The 19,185-nt window shown below is 35.6% G+C and overlaps 1 protein-coding gene across 4 annotated transcripts in view; it reads left to right on the top strand.

The window, feature by feature from the left end:
• Positions 1 to 3,787: 3,787 nt before the first annotated feature.
• The window catches only part of LOC149227601 (putative LRR receptor-like serine/threonine-protein kinase At1g56130), a 322,774-nt gene continuing 307,376 nt past the window's right edge, over positions 3,788 to 19,185 (top strand). For 2 of the 4 annotated variants that reach the window (XM_089377830.1, XM_089377832.1), the window contains exons 1-6: positions 3,788 to 4,162; positions 4,303 to 4,510; positions 4,687 to 4,758; positions 5,876 to 5,947; positions 6,157 to 6,228; positions 6,614 to 6,685. In XM_089377830.1, the coding sequence (XP_089233956.1) occupies positions 4,042 to 4,162; positions 4,303 to 4,510; positions 4,687 to 4,758; positions 5,876 to 5,947; positions 6,157 to 6,228; positions 6,614 to 6,685 (617 nt within the window). In that variant the 5' untranslated portion in view covers positions 3,788 to 4,041. The remainder of the gene's footprint in view (positions 4,163 to 4,302; positions 4,511 to 4,686; positions 4,759 to 5,875; positions 5,948 to 6,156; positions 6,229 to 6,613; positions 6,686 to 19,185) is intronic. The other 2 variants (XM_089377829.1, XM_089377828.1) reach the window with 2 other exon arrangements.

The following is a 19,185-nucleotide window of genomic DNA, read 5'->3' as shown; positions in this document are numbered from 1 at the left end:
TCCCAAACCCATATCTGCTACCTTTTGAAGTGTATTGCTTATGAAGGTGTCAAAATTGTCCTAACTCCACAATATTAGTATGAAAAGTTAGTGCTGCTATAAGATGATGTTATAATGTCTGATTTCACAGTGGCTTTGACTGATTGCCATTTATCCCGCAATTCCTGCAGTTCCATACCAGAGGGAAAAATAATTGGCTCCTGCAACATCTCCAGTTGTGGCTACACTGAAAGGTATCCCTAGCTTGTGTTCAGAAATTATTGTTTGAAAATGCCATTTTAAAATATACTTCTAGGCAAACATGACAAGGTTTTCAAGACTGAAATATTACTGTAATGATGCATCTTTTATTATATGTTGTGTTAGTAGAGATGATGGGATTTGTTTAGGTGTTGGTGGGTGGTAGAAACAAACTTTCTGTCTTGAAATCATTTCATGCACACATCAGAAAATTGAGTCCACAACAGCAGAAATTTTAAACTGGCAATAGAGAGTGAACCACTAGGATGCATGTGTATTCCGAAAGATAGGCAAGTTAGTTACATAGATAGGCAAATTAGTTAGAGATCAATGAGGATAATGTTTTGTACATCGTTGAGAACATCAACGTTGCAGGTAAATTTAGAAATACCCAAGTGAAATGTTTTCGAACTCAGAGTTTTGTTAAATTTAGAAATACCCGAGTGAAATGTTTTTGAACAGAGTTTCGTCAGCTATTTGAGCGTTGGGGTGTGCCTGAATTTATGTGGAGCAGAAAGGTTAATGTCAAACAATTGATCTCTTTCCTCACTATTAGATTCTAGGACATTTCCAGAATCTGCAATTCACTTTTGACTTTCCAGTTTTTGGATATTTTTGGAATTTCCAAGGATGTTTTTGGAAATTTCCAGAATTTGCAATTCATTCCTGATTATCAAATTCTTGGATATTTTCGGAATTTCCAATGATGTCTTTGGGACATTTTATATTTGGATTGCAGATTTTTAAAATATCTGGGAATCTGGAAAGCAACTAGGTAAATCTTTGCACTTTGATGTTGAGAGACAAACTGTTTTGCTTTCCGGGTTGTTCATCCTAGATGTTTTCAGAATCTGCAATTCAAAATGTAAATTGTTTGACTTCTCTGGGATATTTCAAGAATCTGCAATTCAAAATGTAAATTGTTTGACTTTGCTACTGTCCATCCTAGATGTTAGCAGAATCTGCAATCCAAAACATAAATTGTTTAGCTTGGTTGCTGTCCATCTTGGATGTTCGCAGAATCTGCAGTACAAAACATAAATTGTTTGACTTTGCTGTTGTCCACCCTAGATGTTCCCAGAATTTGCAATTCAAAACTTTTGGGTGTTGTCTCATGACCCCAAATTTTTTTCCACACCATGAATTTCTGGACAAAATCTTGTGAGAAAATTTTGGGGAAATCCATGGGAGTGTTTAAATCGTTGTTTTGATGGCGGAAATGGATTGGCACCATAAAAAAAAGGCTTGGACACAGGCTGCTAAATATTACACTGATATAACTATTATGATGATTGATGTTTGCATTGTCTGCAAGTTTAAAGAAATAAACTAATACCTCTTTGGCCAAGTGGGCATAATATAATGCGACTGACACGCTGACACGTTTCTCTACTACTAAGTTACATGCCCCCTTCAGGAATGACACCCTTAATGGTTCAATTGAAGATAGGGATTGCTACCTATAAACCTTGTTTTGCAAACCAATTTTTGGCTCTAGTTTCCTCGCTGCATTGAGCCTACTTGATCTGATATTGCACTGGGAATTTTGGCCTTCACCAATGGCCTGCTCTGCCACTAAGATACATGCCCCTTTTATAGTAGGCAGTGGCACCTTTAAAGATTCAATATAAAGGTGTGAATTCCTTTTTGTTTTTGGGTTCCTGTCAATTAATAGTCCTGGTTTTATTTGTCTCTGGTTTCATTTGAATATTATCAATGTTCTGACACCCCCACTTATCAAGTGTCAGAAGCCATTTATATAATCCTTTCATAGTTTTGTTGTGTGTACAGAGTATTGAGAGCCTGCTGCCATTTCTATTTACTAAGAGTAAAAAGCCATCTCTATTTCTTGGATTAGCTTTGTCAATTTTGTTATTAACATATGTAAATTACATAATTCCAACTTACCCTACTTAAGGTTCCACTACAATTTTCAAACTTACCAACTTAAGGTTCCCCTACAATTTTTTGTTTATTTGTTACGGAGATCATTTTTCCATAACTTCAATATGGAATCCCAAGATACCTATATTTCACCCTGCTAATGAAACTGAGTATCGAATCCTCAGTACAATTTGAACTTTTATCTCAAAACATCGAACTATGTTGTCCCAAGAACTACCTTTTGAAGCAGTGAATTCCAAATACTTTCTTAATGTCATTCCTTGTTTTGGAAAAAATCTAGTCAAGAAGGCCATTGAAGATCTTTAGCACTTGACATGCCCAATTCGAGGGTTTTATATATAATGTTTAACATTTATTTTTCAATTCAACTTAAATGTATGGTTATATCCTTAATTAGAATAATATCTTGTAGACTTGATAAACAGCGGTGAAGTCAACTCATTCTTATCAATCGAATTTCTACAATATTTCAAAATCTGAAATCTACTTTCTAATTAAATTCAAGCTACATGTACTTCAGAATATTTTTGTTTATCTCTATTGTATATTGTCTCAATCTCCTTAATAATGGTGTGACGTGCTGGTTTGAAATTCTACCTTCCCAGATTGAGGAAAATGATGAGAAGTAGGGTCTGGTTTAATGGAGAAGCATATAGCCTCTCAAAGGAAGGTTGTAGGCCAGATCCGAACAAGATTTTTTTTAAATATTTTGTCTCTGGTTCATTTCCATGATTAGGACACATTTTGATTTAATTGAATGCACTTGCAAATGATTGAAGAAATTGAATGCACCTGCAAATGATTTAAATAAAAATTATCTAATACTACATATTAAAGCAATGATTAATCAACATAGTAACTGGTTTTTAGAGGAGTCTTTAATCAAGAATAAAATTGTTTTTGGTTAAACACAAAAGCCAACCAGTTGTTTTTGGTTAAACACAGAGGCCAACCAGTGGGATCCTTATCCCCTGTTTTATTGTACTTTCTAATTTCTATTAATTTGAAAGCGTTTTTCTGTTTTGGAAAAAGATAAGGTCCGGTTTCTTTAGCAATAACTCTGGGCAACGTTGATTCTCAATATTTCAGTGGAGATGCACCAGAGTCTGTAAGTTCACTGGATATCAATCTTAACAATTTGTAGAGAATTTGCGCTAGTTGATCTGCATTGTAAATTAACGCTGATGAACTTGCGCTAGTTGTTACTGTATTTTTAATTTACCTCACGCCCGGGATTGCCTGCGAGGTGGGTGCAACTGTGAGCGCGGGCGGTGTTTCCTCCAGACGGGTTGCAGAGGCAGAGCAGCTTCGAACGGGAGCGCGAATGATGAAAATGGCTCTTTTGGCGTGAGGGCAGGTTTGAAAATGGGCCCGGTGCCAGCTTGGGGTGGTGGGTCCCGCGTTCCCGGAAAAGGAATGATAACTGCCAGATAAACGATGTATGGAGGATGGATGCGCGCATGAAAAGGTTCGACATACATGGTAGGGGCCGCCTCCATACGGGCATTTAATGCCCTATGGCAAGTTGCTTAGCTCTTGCCCTCGGGGATCACTGGCCGACTTGAGGTCCCATCATAGTACTCTTAAACAGCATTGAATACCCAATAGCATAGGAAATATTGCTTGCCATCCCTGCAGCCCTAGCAGTCAAATTCCATCCCTGCGGCGCCTGCTACCTTGTTTTTTTGTGCACTCTGTCCGTACATTTGAGGTGGTTTACCGTACAGCCTCAGTGTTCAATGATAGCCGTAGTCTAACCAGCCTGATATGATATACTTTGAAATGTCTAACACTCAACACCAATCCGTGTTTGTTATAATATCCCCCAATTGAGTCGCCCTGCCATATCATCCAGAACTGCCACTGCGCGCGCAAACACCAAATCGGACCATCATCATGTCTAAGCTTCAAATCCCATTCTCGATTTGGCTTCTCCGCACTTTTTTTCTGAGCATTGCTTATTGTGTCACTTTGTTTCAGCAAGTTCAACCAGCAGCCGTCACGGACCCAATTGAAGGTAACCACAAAATATCTTTCTGAAAAGTGAACGCAGGCTGTAAGCATTCTCATGTTTTCTGTTTTTGACAACATATTGTTTTGTTGATCAATATTCTATGAATATCTTTTTCTTCATCAATTCACTTTTCCTGGTGACAGTTATAGCATTAAAGTCACTTGCTCAGAAGTGGAGTACCGATTTAAAGACTTCTAATTCGAATACATGGAAAACTCCATGGAACCTTACTGGAGATCCATGTACTGGACGAGCCATCGATAGTACGCCCATTACCGATACTTCTATGAATCCCGCCTTCAAGTGTGATTGCACCTTCAACAACGGAAACACTTGCCGTATTACACAATTGTAAAAACTTCTCTTAAATCTTCCAGTTTTTTCCTTAAAGTCCACAACTTATTCGCTTAAATTAGATTCAATGCACTGACCTTTATTGATTTTCAACGTGAGCCGAACGGCCTCTTTTCAGACCAAAATTGCAAAGCTCAAATATCCTAACCCAGTACCCGCCTTCTTGCTGGCAGGAAAGCCTCTGAAATGGACATAACGGGACAAATTCCGCCAGAACTGGCTAACCTGACTCAAATTTGGGATCTGTAAGACTCTATCTGATTTTCAGTGAAATTGAATACTATTCCATCTAATGGATGCAGGGAATTGTCATTTTTTTTCAAGGGGGATTAAAACGAGTGCAAAGTAATTATATCATGGCTTTGGTTTCTAAAATCTTCGACCAGTAACACAATTTCAGAAGCAGTCAATGGTTCTTAGCTAGAATAGTTGATATGGCTGTGTCATTCCCTTCTTAGCCAGAATGGTTAGCTTGAATGGTTGAGATGGGTGGTTTGTCATCTCGGCTATTTGGGTTCAAGTTTTTAGTAACATGGTGTGTTATAGTAGAGTTTTTGATATATATAGATGGTTTTTCTAAGTCCTAGACTATACTATGATTTTCTGATATAAATAGCTTGTGGGTGTTTTCTTTCTTCCTAGATTAAATTTTGAGTTTCTGATGTATATAATGTGCTTGCTGTTACATATATCTGAGGAGCTTACTATCCTATGATTTTCTGATATAAATAGCTTGTGGGTGTTTTCTTTCTTCATAGATTAAATTATGAGTTTCTGATGTATATAATTTGCTTACTGTTACATATATCTGAGGAGCTTACTAGTTCCATCCCCAAATTTAAAAAAAAAACAACATAATTTCTTAAACACATTCTGTTGTTTTTACAAGTTGAACTCGGGAGCTTACTGGTTCCCATCCCAAAAAAAACAAAAACCAACATAATTTCTGAAATAAAAAAGTTGGTGGTTTGTCATCCCAGCTATTTGGGTTCGAGTTTCTAGTAACATGGTGTGTTATAGTAGAGTTTTTGATATATATAGATGGTCTCCCTAAGTCCTAGACTATATTATAATTTTCTGATATAAATGGCTTGTGGGTGTTTTCTTTTTTCCTAGATTAAATTATGAGTTTCTGATATATATAATTTGACTGCTATTACATATATATATATGAGGAGCTTACTGGTTCCCATCCCCAAATTTAAAAAAAAAACAACATAATTTCTGAAACACATTCTGTTGTTTTTACAAGTTGAACTGAACATATTACGATGTGCATTTCGTTCAGTCCATGCATGTTTACTTATTCTGTTTATATAAAGTGAGGCCTTGACAGAGCGATCGGTGGAATTTTCATGGCAGGAACTTCCAAAATAACTATTTAACAGGAACAATACCTGCCTTCATCGGTAACCTCACACGGATGCAGTACCTGTGAGATCCTGCCCTTTTTGTTCTTTAAAATTAATCAAGATAATGTAATTCTGCAGAAATTTTCTTTCTTTTTGCGTTAGCTAGGTAGAATTTATTGATCGGCATCTTTCATATAGGTCATACTAGAAAATATTAACTACTGTTAGGAAAAGAGATTTCATCTGCAGGCAATTTAAATTACTGATTTTCAATTATATTCATGGATTCAGGTCCGTTGGAACAAATAACTTATCGGGCCCTGTTCCAAAGGAGCTTGGAAATCTTCGAAGTTTGATTTCATTGTAAGATCTGTCCCCCTCTCTCTGTAAACACGCATACTTATTACTCAAGTGGAGCACTAAATAGGAGCTGGAAAAAATCACCAGACTGATTTGTTGCTTCACATTTTCCTGCTTAAATACTACTGGTGATTTCCCTATTGTATGGAATGCATATATGCTATATCTCTGTGAAAGTAGGAACTAGGAAGATATAACATGCTATCAGTTCAGTTCGTTGAAGTTGAACAACTTCATTTAATCTGTGAATGCTTACATCACTTTATATCCTACAGAAACAGCTGGTTTCCATGAAAGCAACAGCAAAACACAGAAAACGGGAATTATTTCTTACTTAGGATTTTTTTATCTAGGAACTTATTTCTTTATTGTGGGGTTTTATCATCAGGAGCTTTTCTTCAAACAATCTTAATGGGTCACTTCCGCCGGAGCTTGGGAGCCTAACAGCATTGGAACAATTGTAAGTCGAATTACTGTTATATATATATCTTTATCTTTATCTTGATGACGGAATTTTACACGCTTCTCGAGCTTATGATTTTAGTAATTTGTTCGAAAGTCTAACCGTATTTCTTTCCCATTTGAATTTACCAATTTGTCAAAATGTATTGGTACTTCTTTCCAGCAAAATACGTGAGCGTTTGAATTTAGCATTTTGTCAAAATGTAATGGTACTTCTTTCCAGCAAACTACGTGAGCATTTGAATTTAGCAGTTTGTCAAAATGTAATGGTACTCCACCAAAATACGTGAGCATTTGAATTTAGGAACTTATAAAAATGAAATGGAGCTTCTTCAACTTAGATATACATATAACTATTTTATATATTTAAAATTATATATATGTGTGTTAAGTAACAAGTACTTAATAAGGACAGGTGTTAAGTACAGGGAGATCAATTTTTCTAACGTAAAAGAGTAAAGAATTAAAAAAAAAAAAATTGTAGTTTGAAAATTTTGATTTTGTTTAGTATTTTATTTGTGATTAAAGTAATATTTATGTATATAAAATAATATATGCATATTTTTTTATTATTTAAATTGTATTTTTGAATTTATAAATAGATTCAATTATTTGGAAATTCATCAATTAGATTGTGTAGGTTACAAAGCTTAAACTTATAATTCTAATATATATTGAAAATGACCAAAATAGAATAATATGACTACTAAAATGTTTTAACAATAATAATTTTATTTTTCAAATTTCATATATATATTCTGATTATTAGATGAATTGTCTTTTAGGGTTTATTTTCTAATTTATTTTAACCAAAATTTAATAATAAAAAAATTAAAAGTTGAATTGAAGTTATTTAATTGTAGATTTCAGCTCTGGTTTTTCAGGGCAATAAATCTATTTATGCATTCAACAATGTTTTGTAAACAACAAAAAATCACAATTTTACTTGAAATTGTATGGTTGGATTCTAGTGAAAAATGTCATTTTGGGCCAACAACAAAAAATCACAATTTTACTTGAAATTGTATGGTTGGATTCTAGTGAAAAATGTCATTTTGGGCCATATAAATATAATTGAAATATATTTTATTAGTGGACCTTATCCACATCAATTATTTTTTTTGTTATCAATGTATTGTTAAGTACACCTTACTATTACTTAACTCTACATAATTGAACTATTTTGTTTATAACCCACATTAAATTTGTGTCGTGGTTATCATCATCATTATTATCATTATTATTATTATGTAAGAAATTTCGTCCTTATGTATTCATGTGGAATATAGCTTATTTAAAAAAGGGAATTAAACCAGCCTAGATCCATCTAGGTGATTGGTAGATTTGGAACTATGATGGATCTAGTTTGGTATATTAGAAATTGGATGAATTACACATCTTTATCTAATTACTCTTATTACAAAGTAATTGGTTTCTTTTACTTTCCATTATTTTTCTTGTCCATCATGAAAATATTTTATAATCATTAATATTGAATAATTTTTATACATATATATGAACTTGATATTAAAATACATTAGTTAATATGGGTATTCAAATAGTTTATACAAGTTTTACATTGAAATGTTTTTAAGAAATATAGAACAACATATTTTTGGCAACCTAAAATATAATATCTTTTTGTAATCTCTTGTAAATGATGTTACTTCACATGGGCATAGAAATATTTTATTTATGACAGAGAGTGAAAGTAAAACAGTTTTACCACATCTCCTTCATATCTGGTAGTAGTATCATACCTCTTTTTTGAGTGCAAAACTTGAAAAAAGGTTAGCACTTGGAGATATATATATATATATATATATATATATATATATATATATATATATATATATATATATATATATATATATAGCTTCAGTGGGCTTAATGGCTAAGAACATGTGTTTCCTCCTAAGAGATCACGAGTCCAAAACCGGGGTAGAGTATGTATGTCTTCATAGACTTAGCAGTCAAATAGCTGCCTGAAGAAATCATTCATAAAAATTGAATTTAAAAAAAATGAACCTAAATGCTCAACCACACAACTAAACTTAAACCCCAAAGAAAAATCTACCCTCCATATGTACCTAATTGTCTCTCATCCATAATTTCTACAATTTAGTGAACTGAACATTTAGAATTCAACCTACCCTCCCTATCATTCTAAAAAAAGAAAACATAACCAACATTAGTTCTAGTTTGAAGGCAACATTTCGGAAGAAGTTGCGGATTACAAATACCTCAGAATTGACTTAAAAATATATATATATATAAGTTGGGATGGTTGTAGAAAGAAAATAACTTTGGGGGTTGGAAATCATTTTATGTTTTTCAAAATAGGTGTAAAGAGGCAGAGTAATGGGACTGGAAAACCACCCAAACTCTTTTTGGGCTTCTAGTGATTTCGGTGATTCCCTATGGTTGTGAATTGTGGGCCAACAGTACATCCGACATGCAGTGGAAACAAATTGAGAAAATTCAGAAATGTTTGATTACAAACAAATTTGAAATTAAAAATGCAGTTCCTTATGCTATCTTTTTAAGTGAAATAGGGGTTGCTCCTATTGAAGCAATTGCTATGGTGCAAGTCATAAGGTATTTAAAAAAAATGAGAAAATGAAAGAGGGAAGATGACCTAAGGTTGTCTTTAATGACATATTGTGCAAAAGAAAGAAGACTTGGATACAACAAAATAACAAATGGTTTAGTAAATGGGGTATTTGCTTGAACATGTGTCCCATAAACATTAAAGAGATAAAAGCTTTTGTTATGGATAAGTTCCACAAGTGTAGTTGGGATAAGGAGCTAGGTAGAAAGAAAAACTACTATATTGAAGTGTTTAATCCCACTCATAATCATCAACAAAAGGTGTACATAGAGGCCAATATTTCTTGGAGAGCCAAAATTCTTATTGCTTAGTTAAGGACTAATTCTCATCAACTTCGTTGTGAAACATGGTGCTGGAAAATACCGAAAGAAGTGTGGGAGGGGGAGGTCTTACTCCTAAAATAGTGAAAGTCTTCCTGACAAAGCTGCCCTTGGCTGACACAGTCCTACGATCACCTCCGCACTAATCTTAAGGGAGTTTCGAGCCCGTATAGCCCTATACATTCCACTAAGTGATACTATTTATATATATCCCCTCATAGTCCGTCCCTATGACTTGGCCTTGTATTTTTTGTTTTTCTGGAAAAGCAGAAATAGAAAAGCATTTCATTTTAGAATGCGAGACCTACAAAGACAACAAGGAAAGTTATGCAGATATTTTGACAGTTAGCTCCTGGGATAATCTATTTAGCGAGGAGGTTGTCGAGAAGCTAGGAGCATTTATTGTGAGGTTTCATAGGAAAAGGGACGAATACATCAACTAGATGAAGAAGCAATCTGTCCCATAGGCTACCTTTAGCCTCGTGGACATTAAAATAAATTTCTTTCTTTCTTTCTTTCATGCCTTCCATTAGATCTGAACAAAACTTCCTTAGTTCTCTTTTAGATTCTTTCCATTTAATAAGTTGAATGAGAGACTAATAAAAATAAAATAAAGCATCTTAATTTGAACTTCCCTTGCACATCATTCAGATGACCACCATTACGTGTCTTTTCTCCATGAGCGAGATTATTATGCAGATAAACTATGCTATCATTTTATTTTTCAATACTAAATTTTTGAAGGTATGTATTAGAAGGTTGTCATAATTCATATTCTATTTTCAAAGTTTCACATGCAAAATATTAAGTTCACCAAATCTGTTATCCCTCATTACGTTTGAATCCAGGTTGATTGTATGATGGAAAGGTAGAGGAGGAAAAAATGAATTTCACACACAAAATAATATTCTATTCATTAAACTTTCTTACATACACAATCACCGAGATACGACTCTTGGCTCTTTTGGCCTCATACTTTTTACAATGACCCAACCACGGGTATATAAAGCCCTAACTTACTAAACATGGAATCATAACAAACTCTAACTAGACTTGAATAAACTTCGGCTAACTTGTTCGTACAAACTCACACTAAATTAGACTTTTTCAGATATAGACTGAACTCGAACTAGCTCACACTAACTCAAATTAACTCACACTCTTAATATAGACTGCACTGCATGCATGTGTAATTTACTATTTCTAACACTCCCCCTTAATTACAACCATATGACTCAACATAACTCAAACATGACTCAACTATGCCTGCTAGACTTACAATAGAAATTGACTCAATCTTTACTTAAACATGCTTGTTGGTCTAAGTCTCAACTAGGCTTTCAATAACTAAAAACTTTTATAATGTTGGATTTTCTTTTTCAATTCTTCCAAATTATATACCCTCGAAACCGCTTCATTTTCAGCTGCACTTTCTCGTTGTAATCTCCATATCTCTTCACTTGTTGTTGCAACAATTTTTATTTGAATGATCTTGTATTTTTTTTGAGCTTGTCTTCTACAACGTCCTCTTCAACAATTATTTCACTCATGGACTGCTACCACAACTCTTCATCTTCAAATTGTCTTCTTTGCTCTGCTTCTTACGCTTCATATTCATGATCTTCTTTCTGCCATATTTCTTGATAGCAAAATTTGATCTCTTATTGACTCCATTGTTGAAAATTTGTTTTAATGTTTTCTTCTTGATCTTCAGAAACATCCATATCTTTATTTTCACTCTCATTATCAAATATTGCTACTTTTTGCTTGTAATATGTACACTCAAGATCATCATTAGGCTTACATGTAAAATCATAATCACTGTCCTTTTTCTCTTTCACCATTTCATTCAATTATTTTATTCTAGTTGCAGCTTTAAGAATATTAAAAAATAATGTTATTTTGAACGCCTGCATATTAAAAAATAATGTTAAAAACATCTTCATTGTGCTCTATAGTGAGAGATTCCTTCTTTGTCTCTTTAACCACATCGAGACTATCTTCCACTATTATGTCATCAGTGGATATTCTCATCAAAATCTCTTGAATCACTTTATCCTCTTCTTGATCAACAACTACCGCTAGATCACGCACTGTTTCATGAGCAATTCCAATTGTTTCATATCTTGCTACTACAATGGCATCTTCAACCTTTAGTTCTTCATCAAACATGGCACTTTGGATATTTCCATGATTAGTCCCTATTTCAAAAAAAATACCACAAGTGTCATTAACATATTGTTCATCCATCCTACGGTGGAATATTCGAGCATGCATGTGCTCATTAACTATTTCAACTTCACCAAATTCATCAGTTGCTACGGAATTCACCAATTCACATCTCACTTTGTTGTCATCATCCACATGTGTCACGTCACAATGGGATTCACCGTCATCTTCACCATCCACGTTACAGTGGAGTTCATGAGCATGTATATGCTCTTGCTCTGCTTCACACACAGAGGCTTCAACTTATCTCTCTGCAATCTTTGTTGTGACTTCTTCATCCATATGCTCAGATTCTCCAAGCTTTGTTGTCTTCCCAAAGTCTTGCTCATCTACTCTCATATTTGCAGCTATCTTCTCTATTAATTCTTCAACCGATTGTGACACATCTTGTTGCTACATGCCACTTTCCTTTTTACCAAACTTTGCTTCCAGCATCTTCCATGTTTCCTTGGAAGATGTAGCTTTTGTAACCTTTCACAAAAACTTCTCATCCAAAACCTGTTTTATAAAATCCAATACTAAAGCATCACATACTTCATCATATGGGCTATTAGAACGAAACTCAATTAACTCTGTCTCAAAGAAAAGTTTGCATTTTGTGTAACACCCTCCTCCCACATCTACCCAAGTAACTGGCCAACCAAGGTAATCATGTGATGAGAAGTTACTATGATATGATTCGACCTCCTAAGTCATGTTAAAGAAGTGGAACCAGCAGACACACACCATACAAACCTTCAACATCAGTGATAAGACCCCTAGGAACCATCCCAACCTTTCTGCTAACCAGCCCTTGGGTCCCACTGAGATTTTAGACCACTTAACCCCTGGATGCTCCCATGATATGGGCATGACAACGTCTAGGAGGCTCTGGACGCTCTCATGACAATGCATGCCAACGTCCGAGGACTATTTTGCTCAGTGTTGTGCAAGTGTCCCCGAGATTTGAGCCACTTTTTCAGGCCCAAAGCCCAAGTCATCGCCCAAAATTAAATGACACCTTCAACAGAAAGATAACAATGAAACAATGTTTCAACTGCAAATACTTGAACAAGCGTTTGTCTAGACCCCTACTATCCATGACAGAAATTTCATCAAACATATCACAAATATGTAATCTATAGGTGTAAATAACATATATAAGCATAGGGGTCTCATACTCATCTGAGAATCGCTAAGAAGAATTGATGCCTCAACAAATTAGCTTCCATCTCATCCAATTGGTCATAGATTCATTGTTCATTCATTTACAAGTGAAAACACGATGAGAGCCATACATATCCACTATCATAATACATATTCATAACCAACATAATAGGGACAAAAATACCAAGGAAACAACAACCATCTAATCCACATATAACCAATACAATACCATAAAATAACAAGGATAAATAACCTTTTATTAATGATGCAAAGGCCGACCAGTTGTGGGACTTCCACGAACCACCCGATCATAGATATGGCTAAGCCAAAACTCTCTTCATCCAGTCACCTCTGTGCCATATTCCAAGCATGAATGTGGGATCTCATAAAACACATCAATCCAAAACCATCCAAGGCTTCCAGAGGCCAACCACCTCAACCCATCAAACAATGATTCCACCTCATGGTCGGACATCACCAAAACCATCATCAAATTGGTCTCTATCCAAGCCTTCCAGGGCTCCAGAGCGTTTGTTCCAACCAAGGCTTCTAAGACTAGTAACTCAACCCACAACTTATTTCGAGCTTCCAGAGCATTTGTCCAACCAGGGCTTCCAGGACTAGTAACTCAACCCACCCAAGGCTTGCAGAGTGTTTTTCCAACCAAGGCTTCCAGGACTAGTAACTCAACCCAATCTATTACAGGGCTTCCAGAGCGTTTGTCCAACCATGCGTTCCAGAAACTAGTAACTCAACCCAAGCTAAAGAAACATGAGAATCAAGCAGAAAAACAAATAAATAAACCCACAACACCATGGCTATCCAGGAAATGGAGAGGCTAGGCAAATCCACTGTCAATCCAAGAAATCCTCCATGTTAGTGACAGATCATGACCAATAAACTACATGCATATTCCATGCATGCCAAAACTAGTGAGGAAAACATACATGCAACTTGGTACCTGCAAGAAAAACCCGTTGTAGATGTTGATCCCGATGTCCTCTTGCGCTTTCCTGCTCTTCCTTTTCTTTCTTGCTCCAAAACTTCAAGTACGCCACACCCTCCAAAAGTGTTCGAAGAAAACTCTAAGTGTCCAAGAGTGAGAGAGAGAGAATAATGAGAGAGATCCAAAATTGGAGTGACAAAAAGTTACAAATTGATCCTTAGAAGCCTTTTTATCAATTAGGCCTCTATTTTCTTCATTTTCCATTATTTTCCTTCAATCTCCTCCTCACATGTAGTTTGTGACCTTTCACCTCCCTTTTCTCCTAATTTCCATTATTTTCATAGATAAATGTGCCAAAATGCCATTTTTCCTTTGCCATTGCCTTTGCCAATTTCCTTAGCCATTAATAAACCAATGAACACCCACACTAGGATATCTTTCCCAACATTCAATTTGGAATAAGTGTCCCATCAACTGTGGTTATTATTTTTCCTTTGTTAACTTTTATTACATGGAATTTTCACTAGGGTTGTTACATTTTGAGAACCCAAAAATCAATTTTACCAATAAACATAGGAGGTGGTAGTAGATCCACGCTACACCAATCAACCTCAATTTCTTTTTTATCTTCTACTAGACTTCTTGGTTCCTCGACTACGACCTAAACCTCTCTAAGCATCGAATAATCTTTGCCTCTTATTTTCAATTCCTTTTCTTAATTTACTTCAATCGTGCTTTGCAACCCATGACTACTATCTTTCTTTTGTTTGATGGTTTCTTTTCTTATTGCATGATACCTCTCTCCATATCGCCCCCAAAGAAAATATGATTTTTAATATGCACCCTCCTAAAACACAATATTCGCCAAATTCACATTCATAGAGGTATTTTTCCAAACCCAAAACACTGTCATGCTTGACAAACCCGATTTTTTTTGCAGACAAACAAACCTTTGCAAAGTCTTAAAATCTCTTTCCAATAAAACACCTTTTTTATATATATAATTTTTTTAAAACACCAATCTTTTCCAAAACTTTCAAATAACTCATGAGCACACTTTGACATTTAGAAAACTTTCATAATCCTTTAACTCTTAAAATCTCTTTCCAATAAAACACCTTTTTATGTATATAATTTTTTTTAAAACACCACTCTTTTCCAAAACTTTCGCATAACTCATGAGCACACTTTTACATTTAGAAAAATTTCATAATCCTTTAATAAACCTTTAACTTTTCAACCTTTTAACAAACCCTTTAAAAATTATATCATCTATTTTTCAAAAATTACATGAGCGCTTTGTAAACGGCACCATTCAAGCCCTTTTAAAGTAACACTTTAATATATATAACATTTTAAGACCAACCCACTTCATTCATCCAATTAAAAAAACATTAACCCATGCATAAAAGAACCCACTTGACTTATCGAAAGAACCTTTCTTGGCGGGCCTCTCATTGTGCCAGTTTTTTAATCTAATACTTTCCCACGTGGTCTTTGGACCTTTAAAAAAAAATCAAATAAAAAATTTCAAATCTTACCAAACTAATGCGACTCTTAATTTGTTGTGTCCACGTTCCTAACCCATCTTGCGATAAGCGGTTCCCGCGTTAATGAGGTAACAGTTTGGGAGTTGTAACACGACTTCCCCCACTCCCCACCTGCGTTGTAACGCGAATTTAATATTTCTTGAGTGTGTTACTGCAACGCCACTTAAATAAAATAAAATAAAATCTCTTTTCACCCTCGCTGGTGACCTTTGCTCTACCTCAGATCCTTAAACTCAACTTTAGTTCTAATATTAACTTAATGGAAAGGCAGAGGAGGAATAAAGGAATTTGACACACAAAACAATTTTCTATTCATTAAACTTTATCACATACGCAATCACTGAGCTATGGTTCTTGGCTCTTTTGGCCTCATACTTTTCACAATGACCCAACCACAGGTATATAAAGCCCTAACTTACTAAATATGGAATCATGACAAACTCCAACTAGAATTGACTCAATTTCTGGTAACTTGTTCAAGCAAACTCACACTAAATTAGACTTTTCCAAATATACACTGAACTCAAACTAACTCACACTCACTGGTTAGGTGCTCAAAAATCAAAGTGTTATAATTTTTTTAAACTTTACTTCAGATCGAAGAGCTCGTCATTCTGATTCCAACGGTGCGAACGACATTCAAATCCGAGCTCGTATGCAAAAGTCAGAGCAAGTCAAAGTTCAGATTTGACTTGCTTATATGGCAAGATTGGATGACACAACACGTTCCATCAACGAATCGGGAGGCGCCAAGTTGTAGGCCGCCATTGGCCCCAAATATCACAAATTGCAGGTCGAAGACGGATCGTGTTAAAGAATTGGCCCCCAAGCAGGGAAGGAATTGTGATGCGATAAATCACAGTCGCACATCAACGAAGGGAGTGAAGTACTACAAAATCGGCCCCCGACGAGATCAAGTTTGCGATGCGATATCGCAATTGCAAATCGCAATACTACAAAGCCCTGCATATCCAAGACCATTGGTTTTTCGTCAATTGCGATATCCCGGATGCGATAAGGTTATAGGCTCCAGTTAATACTTCATCGGGTCCGCCACATCGCTATTGTAATATCGCCCGCCGCATACACAAAACTTAAGCCAATCGATCCTCGCCGATTGCGATTTGTGATAAGACTCGTCGGATAAAATATGTCCCACCGCTCGGTGAAATTTTCGCCCAGTTAGCGGATTTTGGGGCTAATTTGTAGGATCATGCCGGAAATGGGGCAAGTTGTGGAGCGAATAGTGGGAAAACTAGGAGAAGTCATAACTTCTTCAGTTTTCCACCAAATTGGATGCAAAAAGAGGCTAGATAGCTATTTTTGAGTATTTTTGACTCATTGGAGCAGGTTTTAGAAACATTTGAGCATTGTAAACATAGATTTTTACACTTTTGAGCATAATAGAGAGGCTCAATCCATTGGAAGCTGGACCAAGGAGACGTAGCCCGAGAGGGGTGAACTCCTTTATCATGTGCTCGCTGTAATGTGTTTTTTATGATGTTCTATACAAGTTTATGTTGTTGTTCAGTTTCTAATTTAAGTTAAATTACTCATAAAATTAACATAAAAACTCTTCATTGCATTTGCAAAAACAAATTGATGAATCCTTAAGCACAATGAAAGCAATTGGTTTATAATCTGAGGAACATCTTAGCACCTCAAACTAATATTTTAAATCAGATAAATTTGTTATCAGAGCATTAGGTTTTCTTTGTGAAAGAAGGATTTAATTGTTTGCAAGTTTATGTCATGCTTACAAGGTTAAAACTCAAACGAGGTGAAGGAAAGCTGGTTGGAAGCCCCGAAGTTGGGTCAAGGGGAAGAAGAGAAAGGTTGCCACAATCTCCAACACTAGTTCAACCTCAAGTTGCAGTTGAGACTCCAGAGATCATGTCTCATGAAGGAGAACCTACAAACATGACAGAAGATGAGAAGACCTTCAGAAAGACTTTCTTTGATATGACAGAGATGGTGAAGGTCCTCTATGAAGAAAGGAATAGCAGATTGCAAGGAGAAAGATTCAAACCTCCCAACGGAAAAGGCTCTCAATGGAAAAGGAGGTAATGGGAATGGAGACAAACCTCCACCCTCTCCACCATCTTCTTCATCTTCTTCTTCACAAGCATCTTCACACTCTTCTACTAATACAACCCTTACTCATACTCATCAACATTCTTCAAAAGGAACTGTTAAATCACCTTTTCTAAAACTTGATGTGACATTCGAGTTGCCCACGTATAATCGTGAAGTGAATGCAGAGAAGATTGATAATTGGATTCATCAGTTGGAGGTCTATTGTAGGATTCAAAACCTTCAAGTGGATGACATAAAGATTCAGTTAGCTTCTTTGATAATGGAGGGTGCAACACTTGTATGGTGGGAATCAAAGACCTAAGAGGAGATTAAAAAACATGGTAAGATCTCAATTTTTTGGAATGATTTCATTGCTACAATTAAAAGAAAATTATACCCCCCATCGTATATGCAGAAAGCCATCATGACTTGGCAGAACTTTAGACATATTAAAGGTCAAAATGTGCAAGATTACACCCAAGAATTCAGAAAAAAGGTCTCTGATGTTAGGTGTAGATTCGCAGTCACAAGACACTTTGCTGAAGTACATAGGGGTTTTACACAGTTACCTTAGGCATACTATCTTAATGTTTAATCCCAATAATCTAGATGATGTGTGTGTGCAAGCCACTCATCTTGAGGGAAGAGGGGAAAACACCTTAGAAGAAAGTAGTAAAAATCCATTTAAGGGTAAGGGAAAAGAAAAGGATTTCAAAGGAAAGGCAAAGAAAAATGCATCTATCAAAAAAGGAGAGAAAATTACATGCAAGCACTGTTCCAGAGAGGGTCATGATGAAGCTCACTGTTGGAAGCTTCATCCCAAAATGAAACCAAAAAGAAACAACAACAAGGAAAACAGAAGACAAATGCAACCACTCAACAGGATTTGGGATCCAATTCAGGAGATGAAACTAAAATCACATCCATGGGGTTAAAAGGAAAAGAATCCATTGCTAGCACTAGTTCTTCAGACTCGCAAAATGAAACTCCAAATGAAAAGAGGAGAATAGAATTGTTTCACATAAGGGTGATATCAAAAAATAACAAGATTGATACACTGTTTGATAGCGGCTCTCAAGCCAATCTTATCGCTGAAAACATTGTCAAGAGTTTAAATCTAGAAACTGTCCCACATCATAAATTGTATCCACTTGTATGGGTGCACGACAATGCGCAATTGCAGGTTACTAGAAAGTGTAAACTAAGATTCGCTATTACCACAAATTTCATAGATGAAGTGGAGCTCGACGTTGTGCCGTTAGATATTTGTGGCATGGTTTTGGGCAGCCCGTACATTTATGACAGAAAAGCTATTTTCCATCGACATGAAAATAAATATCATTTATTCAAAAATGGAGTAGAATATATTGTGAGAGCTCACAGTAAGAAATCAAATCTTTCACTTGTTAATGCAGGGCAGATGAAAACACTGGTGAATTCGAGCAAGAATTTCATGCTTCTCATGATCAAACCCAAAAATGATGTTGATAATGAAGATTTTAAAGGTTGTGATTCGAATTTGAAATCTAAATTGGTTGATGTAGTTAACCAATATCATGAAATATTTCAAGAACCAAAAGGATTACCTCCCAAGAGAGGAATCCAACATGAGATACAGTT

Source organism: Pinus tabuliformis, chromosome J (genome assembly GCF_031772625.1).
Source record: "Pinus tabuliformis cultivar Carrire ecotype Pingquan chromosome J, CPIR1, whole genome shotgun sequence".
NCBI lineage: Eukaryota > Viridiplantae > Streptophyta > Pinopsida > Pinales > Pinaceae > Pinus > Pinus tabuliformis.
The sequence above is the reverse complement of the archived record's forward strand: the minus strand, read 5'-3'. Positions and strand labels throughout refer to the sequence as shown.